General features: G+C 46.9%; 1 protein-coding gene across 1 annotated transcript in view; it reads left to right on the top strand.

Moving 5' to 3' along the window:
• The window catches only part of LOC126106270 (mucin-19-like), a 267,599-nt gene that overhangs the window by 158,212 nt on the left and 93,809 nt on the right, over window positions 1-15,578 (top strand). The window contains exons 5-6 of the mRNA XM_049912493.1: window positions 444-623; window positions 9,971-10,147. Coding sequence (XP_049768450.1) covers window positions 444-623; window positions 9,971-10,147 — 357 coding nt within the window. The remainder of the gene's footprint in view (window positions 1-443; window positions 624-9,970; window positions 10,148-15,578) is intronic.

Below are 15,578 nucleotides of genomic sequence, written 5' to 3'. Positions count from 1 at the left end.
CAAACTTCAGTAGAGTGAGCTGCTTGGGGTTTATCATCGCCCAGCTCCAATAGGAGTAGAGATATCGCGAGAAACGTTTCTTTTGCAGTCCTTGCCATGCAGGCTGCTCTGCCCTACGAGCATGGTGTGGGACTGGAAGGGCATACTTTATTTACTTGTTTTCCAGGAGCTCCATTTGCAGATAGTCGCCAGATGGATGGCTGATATTGATGGGGGAGGGTATGAACAGGGAGAGGGGACACGAGGAGATGGATAACGGGAGAGAGGGGGCAGGAGGGGATGGACAGAGATAAAGCGTTGTCCTGCTCGTACAGTCATCGTCGCCAAGTTAGACATAGAAACAGAGGAGACGCAGGGAGAGCGGGGGGACGAAGAGTTGGACACACTGGGGGAGCAGAAACAGGAAGTTGTTTGATATCCCCGTTTCCTCTTTGGCACAGCAGCTGGCTGCGGTGAAGAAGGAAGACCCGGATGCCGCAAAGGCGCTCCCCAAGAAGGAAGGTGTTTCTTCAGACGACGGCGGCGCCGACGCAGAGGACGAATACGCCGACTTCGGCGATGACGACGACGACGTGGACGACGTCGCCACAGGCAGCTCCTCCAGCGCCGGCCGCGTCAAGCAGGTGCGTGGTTGCGATGCGCGCGCGTGTGTGTGTGTGTGTGTGTGTGTGTGTGTGTGTGTGTGTGTGTGGAATACTGCGCCAGCCCGTGTCACCTTTACTTGCTTTGCTAACTGTCAGAAATGCCACATTACGTTCACAATACAAAAAGATCTGTTCAAACTGTACGATATTTGCGATTGTTTAACGGACGGTCAAAAATCTTCCATTCGAGGGCTGCAGGGTATGTGCAGTGCAGCGCGAATCTGATGCGGGTATACAACCACCGACAGCTAGGCAAATGATTAGCGTGGCATTCGTATCCTTCCGACTTGCGTGCGGTAAATGGGGAAAGGTGAACTATGGGGACGTTTTTAGCAAATGCCCACCGAGCGAGGTGGCGCACTGGACTCGCATTCGGGAGAACGACTATTGATACCTGCGTCCGGCCATCCAAATTTACTTTTTCCGTGATTTCTCTAACTAACTACAGGCAGATCCTGGGATGGCTCCTTCGAAAGGGCGCGGCCGGTTTCCTTCCCTGATCAGAGCTTGCGCTCCGTCTCTAATGAGCCCGCTGTCGACGGGACGTTAAACACTGATCTGATCCTCCTCGCCAGATGCGTCCAAACACGACCGACGTGCTGCTTTTCTTTTCTTTTCTTGGCTGCCGAAGGATAAACAGCGGTAGACACCCATCGAAGAATGAACAATACGAGGTGCATTCAAGTTCTAAGGCCTCCGATTTTTTTTCTAATTAACTACTCACCCGAAATCGATGAAACTGGCGTTACTTCTCGACGTAATCGCCCTGCAGACGAACACATTTTTCACAACGCTGATGCCGTGATTCCGTGGCAGCGGCGAAGGCTTCTTTAGGAGTCTGTTTTGACCACTGGAAAATCGCCGAGGCAATAGCAGCACGGCTGGTGAATGTGCGGACACGGAGAGTGTCTTTCATTGTTGGAAAAAGCCAAAAGTCACTAGGAGCCAGGTCAGGCGAGTAGGGAGCGTGAGGAATCACTTCAAAGTTGTTATCACGAAGAAACTGTTGCGTAACGTTAGCTCGATGTGCGGGTGCGTTGTCTTGGTGAAACAGCACACGCGCAGCCCTTCCCGGACGTTTTTGTTGCATTGCAGGAAAGAATTTGTTCTTCAAAACATTTTCGTAAGATGCACCTGTTACCGTAGTGCCCTTTGGAACGCAATGGGTAAGGATTACGCCCTCGCTGTCCCAGAACATAGACACCATCATTTTTTCAGCACTGGCGGTTACCCGAAATTTTTTTGGTGGCAGTGAATCTGTGTGCTTCCATTGAACTGACTGGCGCTTTGTTTGGCATCCACGTCTCATCCATTGTCACAACCGACGAAAATAAAGTCCCATTCGTGCTGTCGTTGCGCGTCAACATTGCTTGGCAATGTGACACACGGGCAGCCATGTGGTTGTCCGTCAGCATTCGTGGCACCCACCTGGATGACACTTTTCGCATTTTCAGGTCGTCATGCAGGATTGTGTGCACAGAACCCACAGAAATGCCAACTCTGGAGGTGATCTGTTCAACAGTCATTCGGCGATCCCCCAAAACAATTCTCTACACTTTCTCGATCATGTTGTCACACCGTCTTGTGCGAGCCCGAGGTTGTTTCGGTTTGTTGTCACACGATGGTCTGCCTTCATTAAACTGTCGCACCCACGAACGCACTTTCGACACATCCATAACTCCATCACCACATGTCTCCTTCAACTGTCGATGAATTTCAATTGGTTTCACACCACGCAAATTCAGAAAACGAATGATTGCACGCTGTTCAAGTAAGGAAAACGTCGCCATTTTAAGTATTTAAAACAGTTCTCATTCTCGCCGCTGGCGGTAAAATTGCATCTGCCGTACGGTGCTGCCATCTCTGGGACGTATTGACAATGAATGCGGCCTCATTTTAAAACAATGCGCATGTTTCTATCTCTTTTCAGTCTGGAGAAAAAAAATCGGAGGCCTTAGAACTTGAATGCCCCTCGTATGTATGAAGCAGCATATCTGTCGAAAACCACCGTTGAGTCCAATGGGTGCTGCTGCCTCATGATAACGCATTTCCCTGTAACGCAAATGTTGTTACCCAGAAGTTACGCCAAAGTCAAGTGGGGGACACTCGAGCACACTGCGTATAGTCCTGATCTCTCCGCACTGTATTATCACGCCTTCGGCCCCTTAGTTAACCTTTTAGGGGTGGACGACTTCTGTCGGACGAGGATGTGCCCCAGGTAGTTACGAAATCCTTCACGCATCAGGACGGAGTCTTGAACCTCGTGCGTCAGGGGAATGATTGCCTCAATTCTCATGGCGATTTTCCATGATTGTAATAGGGAATCTGGACTGTACGGCCTTAGAAAGGAATGTTTTTGACCGTCTCTTACACATTTAGTTTACTCCATGTATCTGTATACGTATCTATATATCTGCATAGCAGGGCAAATATCGAGGGCATTCTGTCTGTATCTTATTTGGAAACTAAGTACTTGCTGTCGACGGTAGTAATAGCTACTTTAGTCTTTACTCACAGACTTGTGTTCATAAGCTATAGTCATGGTGATACATTAAAGTGTGCCCCATGTTTCTGCCATAGAAATGGCCCAGCATTATGCTACTACCAGTAATGATGTAACTTCCCGGATCCTCCCGAAATCATCTGAAGATGAACCTGAAAGCGTTCGAAAACCGGTTCATGTAATAAAGCATTATTATTCAAAAAAGTGACTGGTTGCAGTTGTGTACAACTTACTTATACATTCAATATAGTCACGGTTCTAAAATATCCGCAATGGATAAGCATAAGATTCTGTAATCTGTTCCGTAAGAAATGGAATCTGTATTTGAAGAAAGTTTGCTGTAGTTACGATTCAATAATGAAATTACTACTGCAAAAGTGGCAGTTTTTTAATAATTTTGCATGACATAGACTGTGTAATGACATTCTGTAAGAAGAAATTTGAAAAAAAGTACAAAGACTGGATCTGCATCTGTACGTTAGCCGCTGCGCTACCTTTACTTGGCCGTAACGTGTCTCACTTTGCACGTAGTAAACATAAGAGTTCATTATCGATTTTGTCGGAAACTAGAGGCTGCCACTGTCTAGGTACTTGGGACAGGTCCCTCTACAACATACGTACGACTTATATATGTGGCTTCTGCTCTTTCGAACGTGTGCGAAAGAACACACACCATTTTGATCCAGCAACCACTGTGAATTCAGGCACGAATGAATAATTACAAAGATTGGCTGCGAGTGACCATTGATTTGACTTAAATCAATGGCGGAGATCGAAAATTTGTGCTGGACTGGGATTCGAAGCCGGGTCTCGTGCTTACTGGAAGACGCACCCTGACCACTGCGCCCTCCGGACACAGTGGCCACCGCAATTGCACGCACCACCGGGGCACGCCTCCCGTCCTCCCGTCACACTCAAATTCTAAACTTGTCCACACACTACTAATGTAGTACTGTTTGCCCACTGTCCTCATTACTTGCGGCACTTCGCCGATTCCCGCAGAGTTCGAACCTGGCATGCTTCTGCACTGAACAAATCATTGTTACATATATCTTAAGTGGTGCGTACTCTTTCGGACTTGACCGAAAGAACAGACACCACACAGATACAGGATGTTCGAAATAAAGAGACGAATACTCTGAGCGGTGGTAGTACTCATCGAAATAAAAATGAGTCCAGTACACATGGGTCCGTAAATGCATACTTTCTGCGATAAACACGTGTTAGCAGGTGGTGGTCAACGTGGCGTCCATTCATGACTGTGCGCCCCTCTACCCTCCAGCGTAAGGTACGACGCATCCCTTGAAGTGTACATGGTTGTTGTTGTTGTTGTTGTTGTTGTTGTTGTTCTACCTGCCGGCACGCATTGAAGTGTCCGCACTTGGTTGATAGCAGTGGCGTACACAAAATCCTTAAAGTGTCCCCACAATAAAAGGTGTAGAGGGTTGACGTCTGGGGAACGAGTATGCCAAGATGTGCCGCCCCCCCACTGCTCACGACCAATGCAGCGATCCTGAAATGTCTGCGTCAACGTTCGCGCACATGGTGACGAAAGTGTGCTGGTGCGCCATCGTGCATGAACCACATATGTATTCGTTGCTGGAATGGCACATTTTCCACCAAGGTAGGCAATACAATAATGGGACAGCCCAAGTAATGCGCTCCACTTAAACTTTGTGGTAGCAGGTATGTACCAGTTAATCTGTCGCCAAGTAAGCCTCTCCATACGTTGAATGAAAACCGGTATTGATGCTCGCTTTCCTCAACTGCTTAGAGATTTCCATCTGTCCATACATACTGCTTATGGACATTCACAACACCGTCTCTTGTGGACCCTGCCTCATCGGTAAACAAAATATTAGGTGTGAACAGTGCATCTGCGGCACACTTCTGCAACGGCCATCGACAGAATCGTCGCCTGCGGCCTTAGGGCCTGGACGCGCTGTAGATAATACGGGTACAGCAATTGTTCGTGAAGTACACCCCGAGGTAAGATACAGACACACACTTTCTGGTGCTGCTAACCACCGTACACTGGTACTAGGAGTTTCTCCCACGGAACGTAGCACACGCTCCTGAATGGCGGGCGTGCGGACTGTTAGGGGCAAGGCTACCTGTGTCCCTCAGACGCCGGAAAAGCCTGCCAAACAGCTTATCACAGGCCACTCTGCGCTGTAGGTATCTTTCAGCGTGGAGGGCACGGGTTCGCAGGCTACGCCCATTACCATAGCGGCATATCGTATCCGCCAACTCTCTTGCCGAGTAAACCGAGCGAGGTGGCGCAGTGGTCAGCACACTGGACTCGCATTCGGGAGGACGACGGTTCAATCCCGCGTACGGCCGTCCTGATTTAGGTTTTCCGTGATTTCCCTAAATCTCTCCAGGCAAATGCCGGGATGGTTCCTTTGAAAGGGCACGGGCGACTTCCTTCCCCGTCCTTCCCTAATCCGATGAGACCGATGACCTCGCTCTGTGGTCTGCTTCCCCAAACAACCCAACTCTTGTCGAGTAACTGGCTTCCATTGCTAACAAGTGGTGGGAGAGAGAAAACGTAAATGTATTGCATCATTTGTACGTACAGACAGCGCAATAACAGCAGACACGTGCACTATGTGATCAAAAGTATCCCGACACGACCAGAGCCTGGGTTTTTCACATTAGGTGCTTTGTGCCGCCACCTGCAGCCAGGTACTCAATATCAGTGACCTCAGTCCTCATTAGATATCGTGAGAGAGCAGGGCCCTCCGCGGAACTCACGGACGTCGAATGTGGCAGCTCATTCGGTGTCACTTGTGTCATACGTCTGTACGCGAGATTTCCACACTCCTAAACATCCCTAGCTCCAGTGTTTCCGAGGTGATCGTGAAATGGAATCTTGGAGGGACACGTAGAGCACAAAAGCCTTCACGCCGACCTCGTCCGTTGACTGACAGAGACCGCCAACAGTTGAAGAGGGTCGTAATGTGTAATAGGCAGACATCTATCCAGACCATCAAACAAGAATTCCAAACTGCATCAGGATCCACTGCAATTACTATGAGATGTAGGGAGGACGTGAGAATACAGTAAAATTCGGATGCGGTGGTGTTATGGTGCGGTGGTGGTTTTCGTGGATTGTTGTTTTGCGTGGCACTATCACAGCACAGGCCTACATTGATGTTTTAAGCACCTTCTTGCTTCCCACTGTTGAAGAGCAATTCGGGGGTGGCGATCGAGCACCTGTGGCCGTGTGGTTACACGATAGTAACATCCCTGTAATGGAGTGACCTGCACAGAGTCCTGAATCCTATAGAACACCTTCCCGATGTTTTGGAACGCCGACTTGGTGCCAGGCCTCAGCGCAGCTTTCCGTGAAGAATGGGCTGCCATTCCCCAAGAAACCTCCCAGCACCTGATTGAACGTGTGCTTGCGACAGTGGAAGCTGACATAAAAGCTAAGGATGGGCCTATACGATACTGAATTCTAGCATTTCCGATGGGGGAGCGCAAGGAACTTGTAATCATTTTCAGCCAGGTGTCCGGATACTTCTGATCTCATAGTGTAAGTGAATCCGCATTTGGAAGAAGGTAACACACCCGGTGTTCACAGTACTATGCAGTAAGGCACGCAAACACAACGAAAATTAACGTAGCCTACAACACGTCTCGAACCAGACAAATGACTGCAGACCACCTACTGGTAGGTAATGTGAGTAAGGCATCATTATACTCTGCCGACACATTAGACGGAGCGCCAAATGCAACGAGTGTGCCAATATAGGCAGCCAAGCGTCGCACAGGCCTTGCTATAAACACGTGTTTATATCAGAAAGTATGCGTTTCCGGTGGTAAGTTCCTGTGGGACCTTGCAGGTCACGGCGCCACTGCGAGCGCAAGGCTAGTGTTGCGCTGTTATCGGCAGCCTGTGCGTGGGGCGGTAGTTCCCCAGTCCGGCTGCCGGCACTCTCCAACCAGTGGTGCTGGGTGACGCAGCGTCTTGCAACTGGTTACGATGTGCTTGGCGCTCGATGCGGCGCTTCTCACTTTTGGTTGTGTGGCATGGTCGACCGGATCCCCAAATCAGACGACTGTCACACCGGAATGCTCCATAAATTTGGATTATGCACGATTCTACCAGATGGCCAAATGTAGTCCGACAACGAGGGCCCTTCCAAACCCTGTCAGGTGCCGATAGCGCGGCGTCTGCACGTGCTTCACAGTGGTCACTCAACCTCTGAAGCTGTCCATGCCCTGTAACAACACTGCCGTGTGTAGGAATATGGAACCGGAATTTGACTGCAATAATTACACGTCCGTTCTTTGAAACTGATAATCAATTTGCAAATTTGTGGTAAGGTCTTATCGGACCAAACTGCTGAGGTCATCGGTCCCTAGGCTTAAACACTAGTTAATCTAGCTTAAAATAAGTTAGGGTAAGAACAACACAGACACCCATACCCGAGGGAGGAGTCGAACCTCCGACGGGAGGAGCCGCGGCATGGCGCCTGAGACCACGCGGCTACCCCCTCGCGGCGTGTTTATTGCACTGGTTTTACTTGTTTCTATGAGTACTACCACTTCTCGAAGAATTCGACACGTTTTTGTGAACACCGTGCATAGGGCGAGTTTGGCGGATGGACACGACGGTCGATCTTCCTTTCTTAATAGCTGAGACTCATCAAAATCGGTGATGAACAGGTCCGATGCTCCCACTGTGAGAATCATGGGCCAACTCTTGTGAGGCTACTCCCCTGTCTAATAAACTTCGTGCGATTAAGGTGACACCAGGCCCGTGGAGTTCTTCCTTTCGCCTCTCCCGAAAGGACTCCACCACACTGTGTCCTCTCCGCATTGGCCATACGAGGCTGACCCATGGTTTTCTTTTGCGTGATGAGCCACCCCCCTTTGTGGTTGTGGGGCCTTCCAGTCGGTAGCCAACATTTTGGTTGAATGTCCCCTTCTTTTGCCTCTGCGTGCTGAGTACAGAGACTCCCCCGCACTTTACCTTCCACGTTGGCTGACGATTCCCGGATGGTCGACCTGGTTCTCGGTTTCCTCCGGGAAAGTGGTTTTTATTCTCAGTTTTAAGGTTTTTAATCTATCTCTGGTGTCGGGGCAGGGCGGTGAGTGTTGGGGTATCCCCCACTGTAAGCCGTGTTTGGAGATTCCGGACTCCCCTCCCTGGCCGAGACCCTCTCTTCTTCCCCTTTTACTCTGTTTTTAACATTTTTTAGGATTGGTTAGTCTCCTTTTCTCATACGCACTTCTACATTTTAGCGGATGCACCTTTTAAGGGGCTCCGGAACGCCCTATACTTGCAATGTTAAGATAACGCTTATAAATTACATCTTTCCTCACAAAGTATTTGAGGTAGGAAGTTGAACTTTTTACAGATTATTTATTGGAATATGGGCTACAACTTAACACAGGGATTTTACAAAATTTTAGTTCAGTTATTAAAGATGATTTTTTCAATTGTAATGAAAATTCACAACATTTTTTGCAATTTTTTATTTATATATTCAAAAATATACAGTTTTTTGGAAAAAGGCTGTGTTAAATTATGCAGAAGGTACTGTGTAACATTTACTGAAAGTTTGAAACAAATAAGTTTGGAAGATCCTTAGAAAACATGTAATTAGTATGAGATAATAAAAGTTTTGGGAATCGAGCGAAAAAGATTGGATTAACTTTTTAGTGCATTCCAGGTCCATAGGATGGACTATCTTCATCCTCTGCAAACTCCTCCTCCAGCTTCCTCTTGTTCCTCCTCCTGTTTACTCTTGCTTGTATTTCTAGACTCTTTACAGCCCTGTCTGCAGCCCGAAGGCGTTCCTTGTCAAAAGCAAGCATCGTTCGTACCATGTTAGAACCTATCTTCATTCCCATATTTCTAAATACCTTGCACCTTACAATGTTGCCATCATTGAAAGTCGCAACAGCATCATACACACCAAAGTGAAGTGTTTCTATTCCAACAAATACAGTCTTGGGGATTCTCGACCATATAACACTATTTACACTTTCATTGGGGTTTTGAGTTTTTCCGTGAATACACTTTTTCAACAGTTCAGGTGCTGCTAAGTCTCTGAAAATAGGTTTAGCCACAACACATACTTTATCTCACATCACTAAAATGTACCTGATGAACACGGACGTTAATAATAACACCATTTGACAGCAGTTTAACAGCGCCACAGTGGGTCACGCCCATGTAGAACACATTTCAAAAAAAATTTAAAAATAGTTGTAGTCTTCGGAATTGAATGAATTATATATCTATTAAAAGGTAATAGTCTGCAGATTCAGAAAACGCAAAAACGTAAAAATTGAACTTTTCATGATTTTGAGCCTTTCCGGAGCCCCTTAAGTCGCAGTTGGTCTTGCCTCTTCTGCTTCAGAGGTGGGATATTTCCTGCCTCTAGCATAGCGTTGGGATCGCTCTCTTGCTGACTTAACTCATTTTGTTTTTACCATTGGCAACAAGAATGCCCGTTTTTAGCCTTTTCCCTTTTATCGTTCCCACTGTTCTGAGATGTCACACTATCGGAACGGGCCACGTTTGAAACAAGGGACTGATGACCTTGCTGTTTGGTCCCTTCAACCCCAACCAACCAACCAACCAACCAACCATCCCACTGTGAACTGTCCGCGCACCGAAGGCAACCACGTCTTGTTACTGCTCTCCGCTTACACGGACGTGCCTGTCTCTTGACGTCACTCAGCCAGCCCAGTGCCGTACTACTGTACTGTCGTTTTGTGTACGTCCATTGTTGTGCGGCCTGCTGCAGTGTAGTAGTTCCGGCGTGACGAGCGCGGTGGCGTGTTGTGTTGTGGTGCGCAGGTGAAGAAGAAGCGCCGCCTGCTGAAGAAGGCGAGCTCGACGGCGGCGTCGCGGCGCAAGCAGGCGCCGGCCGACAGCGGCAGCGACTCGGAGCAGCGCGCGCGCCGCATCCGGCTGTTCGGCTTCTGGTCCGGGCCCAAGCGCCACCGCGTCGCCTCGCTCAACGCCCTCGCCAAGGTACGTGCAGCCACCACCCACCACTGCTGACTGCCACCACTGTGACGGCGTGCGCTGGACACCTGCACTTCAGGCGTCCATTCCAGTCACCCTGCCTGTTCCATAGCTCTCTGTCTTAAGCCGTCGCGCACACCGACCGTGCTGCCGAACGCTCAGAAACGATGGGGCTACTGTAGGCGGTACGTGTGCCCCATGTGGTATAAACCAGGGGTCTCCAAATGTTTTAGTCCGCTGGCCACATTGACTCCTCCACGAAGTCATAAGGGCCAAGATGTACCTAGTGGGATTAAAGCACCCTAGCACTCCACGATCACCGTAATGTAAGGCGAAAGGAAAGATGAAATCGCAAAAATCTAAGGTTGTGGGAATAGCTAGCACTGAAACGAACTACGATTTTTATTTAATTACATAATTTTGATTGGTGGACGTACCCGACCGAAATCCTGGCGTATTTTATTCTGGCGAATTTCACAGAAAAAAAAGTATGCCACTGCACATTCTTCACGAAAGCGTCCTGCAAAGTTAACGAAATCTCAGAATCATTGTTAGCAACACTATTACTGCAAGATGTAACAAAGGTAGAGTATGTCAACGCATTGTTATTTCAAGCGGCGCAACAATAAGTGTAGTTATGTAGTCTTGTAGCGAACAGCAGAGCCAATGTCGCGTTGTATTGGTCGCGATAGGCCTCGAAACTCAGTTGTTGGCAGTGTAGGCACCACCTCAGATATTTGGCGGGCCGGATACCGGGGACGTCTGGCCAGCTAACGCGGGCCTGTTTGCCGGACCTCGCGGGCCGGTTTCGGCCCCCGGGCCGTAGTTTGGAGACCCCTGGTATAAGCGATCGCAGCTCGCTCCAGCGGCAGTTGTTGGCTGTATCTCGCTCGTAAATCACCATGTTCGTTTACGAAATGGCCGTAAAATTCCCGCATTAGCTCTACTACAACGTACTTTTTCCCTTGTCAGTATTCTGGTCAGCTTGTTCTCGCCATAGTACCGGGTGATCAAAAAGTCAGTATAAATTTGAAAACTTCATAAACCACGAAGTAAAGTAGATAGAGAGGTAAAAATTTACTCACATGCTTGGAATGACATGGGGTTTTATTAGAAAGTATTCCTAGACGCGTGAAAGATCTCTTGCGCACGTCGTTTGGTGATGATCGTGTGCTCAGCCGCCACTTCCGTCATGCTTGGCCTCCCAGGTCCCCAGACCTCAGTCCGTGCGATTATTGGCTTTGGGGTTACCTGAAGTCGCAAGTGTATCGTGATCGACCTACATCTCTAGGGATGCTGAAAGACAACATCCGACGCCAATGCCTCACCGTAACTCCGGACATGCTTTACAGTGCTGTTCACAACATTATTCCTCGACTACAGCTATTGTTGAGGGATGATGGTGGAAATATTGAGCATTTCCTGTAAAGAACATCATCTTCGCTTTGTCTTACTTTGCTGTGCTAGTTATTGCTATTCTGATCAGATGAAGCGCCATCTGTCGGACATTTATTGGACGTTTATATTCTTTTTTGTTCTAATAAAACCCCATGTCATTCCAAGCACGTGTGTCAATTTGTACCTCTCTATCTACATTATTCCGTGATTTATTCAGTTTTCAAATTTATACTGACTTTTTGATCACCCAGTATAGGTAAGTAAAAACTGCAATACCTGTGAAAATATTAAAGGGCAAAAAGGAAAGTACTATGTCCAGCGAGTGAGGACATCATCTGAAGAAACTTCCATTACAAATAGTGCGATACAAATTTACGATAATTCTCCACATATCAAAAAATTTTTCATCATTCTCACCTTTTAGTAAAATCGTAAGGTCATTCTTAATTGATCACTGTTCCTACTGAGTAGCAGAATCCCTACACTTCAATTACAAAACTTGAAAAAATGGCAAAATATCTTTCTGTAAGTAGTACAAGGTCTTCTGCAGATTATGTTAATAAGACAAACTCACATCCCCCAAAAGAGCGCACTTGTATTTACCTAACATCGAAGATTATAGTATACACATGAAACGTGGTTGGTAGGTACTCGGAGAACGCACATGATAAGGTTACGATTGTGGATGGGGCCGTAAACAGTAACTGAGAGTTTCACAACTTTATTTTCCAAAGAACCACTTATTTACACATTCCTTTAAAGGATCACAATTAGACAATACGGCTGAAGCCCCAGTTAAAGAAAACTTGAGATGCTTTCTGGGCTGAAGGCCCCAAAACCACATCGAAACAAGAATGGCTGAAGGCCTGGCTTAGAAACCAAAAGCAATTAAAAATAGAAGGTAATTTTTTTAAAAAAAGACATGCAATTGGCAACAATTAGCGGCTGAAGGCCTACACTGAAAGACAACTATAATTAAAACACATCAGTAAACAATTTTTTTCTAACCAAGACATTTCTTTTTAAACTTACAACAGAACGGCCGAAAGTCCAATTCATGAAATATTAACGTATTGCACGGCTGAAGGCCACAAACAAATTTGAAACTGTGGTGTCACCGCCAGACACCACACTTGCTAGGTGGTAGCCTTTAAATCGGCCGCGGTCCGCTAGTATACGACGGAGCCGCGTGTCGCCACTGTCAGTGATTGCAGACCGAGCGCCGCCACACGGCAGGTCTAGAGAGACGTCCTAGCACTCGCCCCAGTTGTACGGACGACTTTGCTAGCGAAGCTACACTGACAAATACGCTCTCATTTGCCGAGACGATAGTTAGCATAGCCTTCAGCTACCTCATTTGCTGAACTAGCAAGGCGCCATTTATCCTTTGCTATGTGTGTAATGAAGCATGAACCATCAGACCGATGTACTCCAATTATGGATTAAAGTTAAGTATTCCAAGAGCTTCGTACTTTATGTATTAGACTCAACTCCTTTAACTGTTCCAGACCTCACGCCAGTCTGCGTGAGCTTAAACGCGTGCATTTCGGCCTCCTCTAGATACACGGTGTTGGCTCTAGCAATACGGTGTAGGCCTGACCACCAAGTCAGACAAAGAATTTAAAATTAACACCTTCCTTCAAAGTATTAGAAGCTACTAAAAACGCGAAGGTTAAAAAAATTTTTTTTTTTTTGGATGGAATGGGACGTGACTATCATCATATCAAATTGTCATTGCGAATCTGTGACGTTATTCACTGCGCTAAAGCGACCACCACTGAAGCATACGATATATAGGCTTGTTACCGTACACTCAAAGCTTTAATTGTAGCTATATTACTACACTGAAGAGCCAAAGAAACTCCTACAGGCATGCGTATTCAAATACAGAGATGCGCAAACAGGCAGAATACGGCGCTGCGGTCGGCAACGCCTATAAGACAAGAAGTGTCTGACGCAGTTGTCAGATCGGTTACTGCTGCTACGATGGCAGGTCATCAAGATGTAAGTGAGTTTTAATGTGGTGTTGGAGACGGCGCCAGAGCGATGGGACACAGCATCTCCGAGGTAGCAATGTCCCGTACGACCATTTCACGAGTGTACCGTGAATATCACAAATCCGTTAAAACATAAAATTTCCGACATCGCTGCGGCCGGAAAAAGATCCTGCAAGAACGGGACCAACGACGACTGAAGGGAATCGTACATCGTGACTGAACTATAGCCTTTCCGCAAATTGCAGCAGATTTCGATGCTGGGCCAACAGCAAGTGCCAGCATGCGAACCACTCAACGCAACAACATCGATATGGGCTTTCGGAGCCGAAGGCCCACTCGTGTTGCGATGCCACTACCCGAATTTACTGTATTATTATTATTATTAGACCATGCGGCATCGGACTTCAGGAAAGCGGCTCTCGCGTGTAATAGGTTTGAATAGACACCCTATGGTGATCCAACTACTACATGGAATTTTTGGAATAAATAATGATAATGGCGTGTAACCAACTTATTTTTACGTCTGTATTTGATTGTTTGTAGCACGGATAATCTCTTTGAAGTGGCTGAACAGGGAACACTTAATTCTATATGTTTGATATTGCCTAGCAGGAGGACATTATTCATTTAAAATCGTTTCATAATACATAAACAGACATGATAAACACTTGAACTTGTTTTAGGTTAATGTAAACTAAACAATTTGTAATTACTGAATTGCATTGTGCTGAAGGCACAATGTGTACTGTGGTGGCAGCAATTTCCTTGAACGTTTATTAAATAACAATATAGATCTGCTTGTCAATATAGTTACTGAAGACACTAATTGAGAATTACGTTGCTCGGACGGAACCGACTACGGCAATGTACTGAAAAGCCACCACATCGAGCTGGATAGTAGTTGAGGTGGCACAGTACCTGGCATCTTCCATCCGTTGCATGAAGGCGCGCCTGCTGGCAATTTCGGCGATAATTTCGACTATTTTCTCTTGCAATATAGCTACGCCGATTCTCACGCACCATAACTTTTCACTGATGTTGCAGCACATAGAAATCACTGGATATGGGGTAATAATGAGCTATTTCCTTTATGTAATTGATTACACTCGGGGAATGCAATTTTAACCACAAAATTATTATTGCCTCCAAACTTAACACACTGTAGAGAACTTGGTTTTGACTATTACACAAACTGATTAACGGAATATAAATGTGCTGGTAATGGCGTCGGTATAACCACCACTGTTCATAATCATACTCCTGTAAGATAACTTCTAGTCCGTTGCTACCGAAGTGAGCTCACCAATGGACCTTACCAGTTATTGAGATCGCGATACGCCGTTGGATGCGGCTACTGGTCCCTTCACACCTCGCCGTTGGCACAAGAAACTCGTCGCAATTAACGCAGCATTGAACCATGCGCTGCCATGTACCTCAGAGCGGGAAACCGTACCATTTTGCCGCTCACAGCCCATCTCCGTCGAAATACCGCGTCTTACAAGCCTTAGTGTCCATTTAGCTTGTAGCCATACGATACACGAAGTCCATATCTGTTTTCAGCTCACTTCTAAATGGTTTGTTAGCAACGTTACCGTAGCACACACCGGCAGTCACTTTTACGCCACTTAATATGTGTTCCGCCTCAGAGCTACGCCAACTAGCTTCAACTGCCAATATTACGCGCCAACCTGTACACTGTTCTCATTCTCGGGGATTCCCCCCACATCTAAACATTATTTTACATTACGCCAAGTTCTCTATCTACAATTAAACATACCATTGTTGTTGTTGTTGTTGTGGTATTCAGTGCTGAGACTGGTTTGATGCAGCTCTCCATGCTACTCTATCCTGTGCAAGCTTCTTCATCTCCCAGTACCTACTGCAACCTACATCCTTCTGAATCTGCTTAGTTTATTCATCTCTTGGTCTCCCTCTACGATTTTTACCCTCCACGCTGCCCTCCAATACTAAATTGGTGATCCCTTGATGCCTCAGAACATATCCTACCAACCGATCCCTTCTTCTGGTCAAGTTGAGCCACA

Source organism: Schistocerca cancellata, chromosome 10 (assembly GCF_023864275.1).
Source record: "Schistocerca cancellata isolate TAMUIC-IGC-003103 chromosome 10, iqSchCanc2.1, whole genome shotgun sequence".
NCBI lineage: Eukaryota > Metazoa > Arthropoda > Insecta > Orthoptera > Acrididae > Schistocerca > Schistocerca cancellata.
This window is presented reverse-complemented; position numbering and strand designations above follow the sequence as displayed.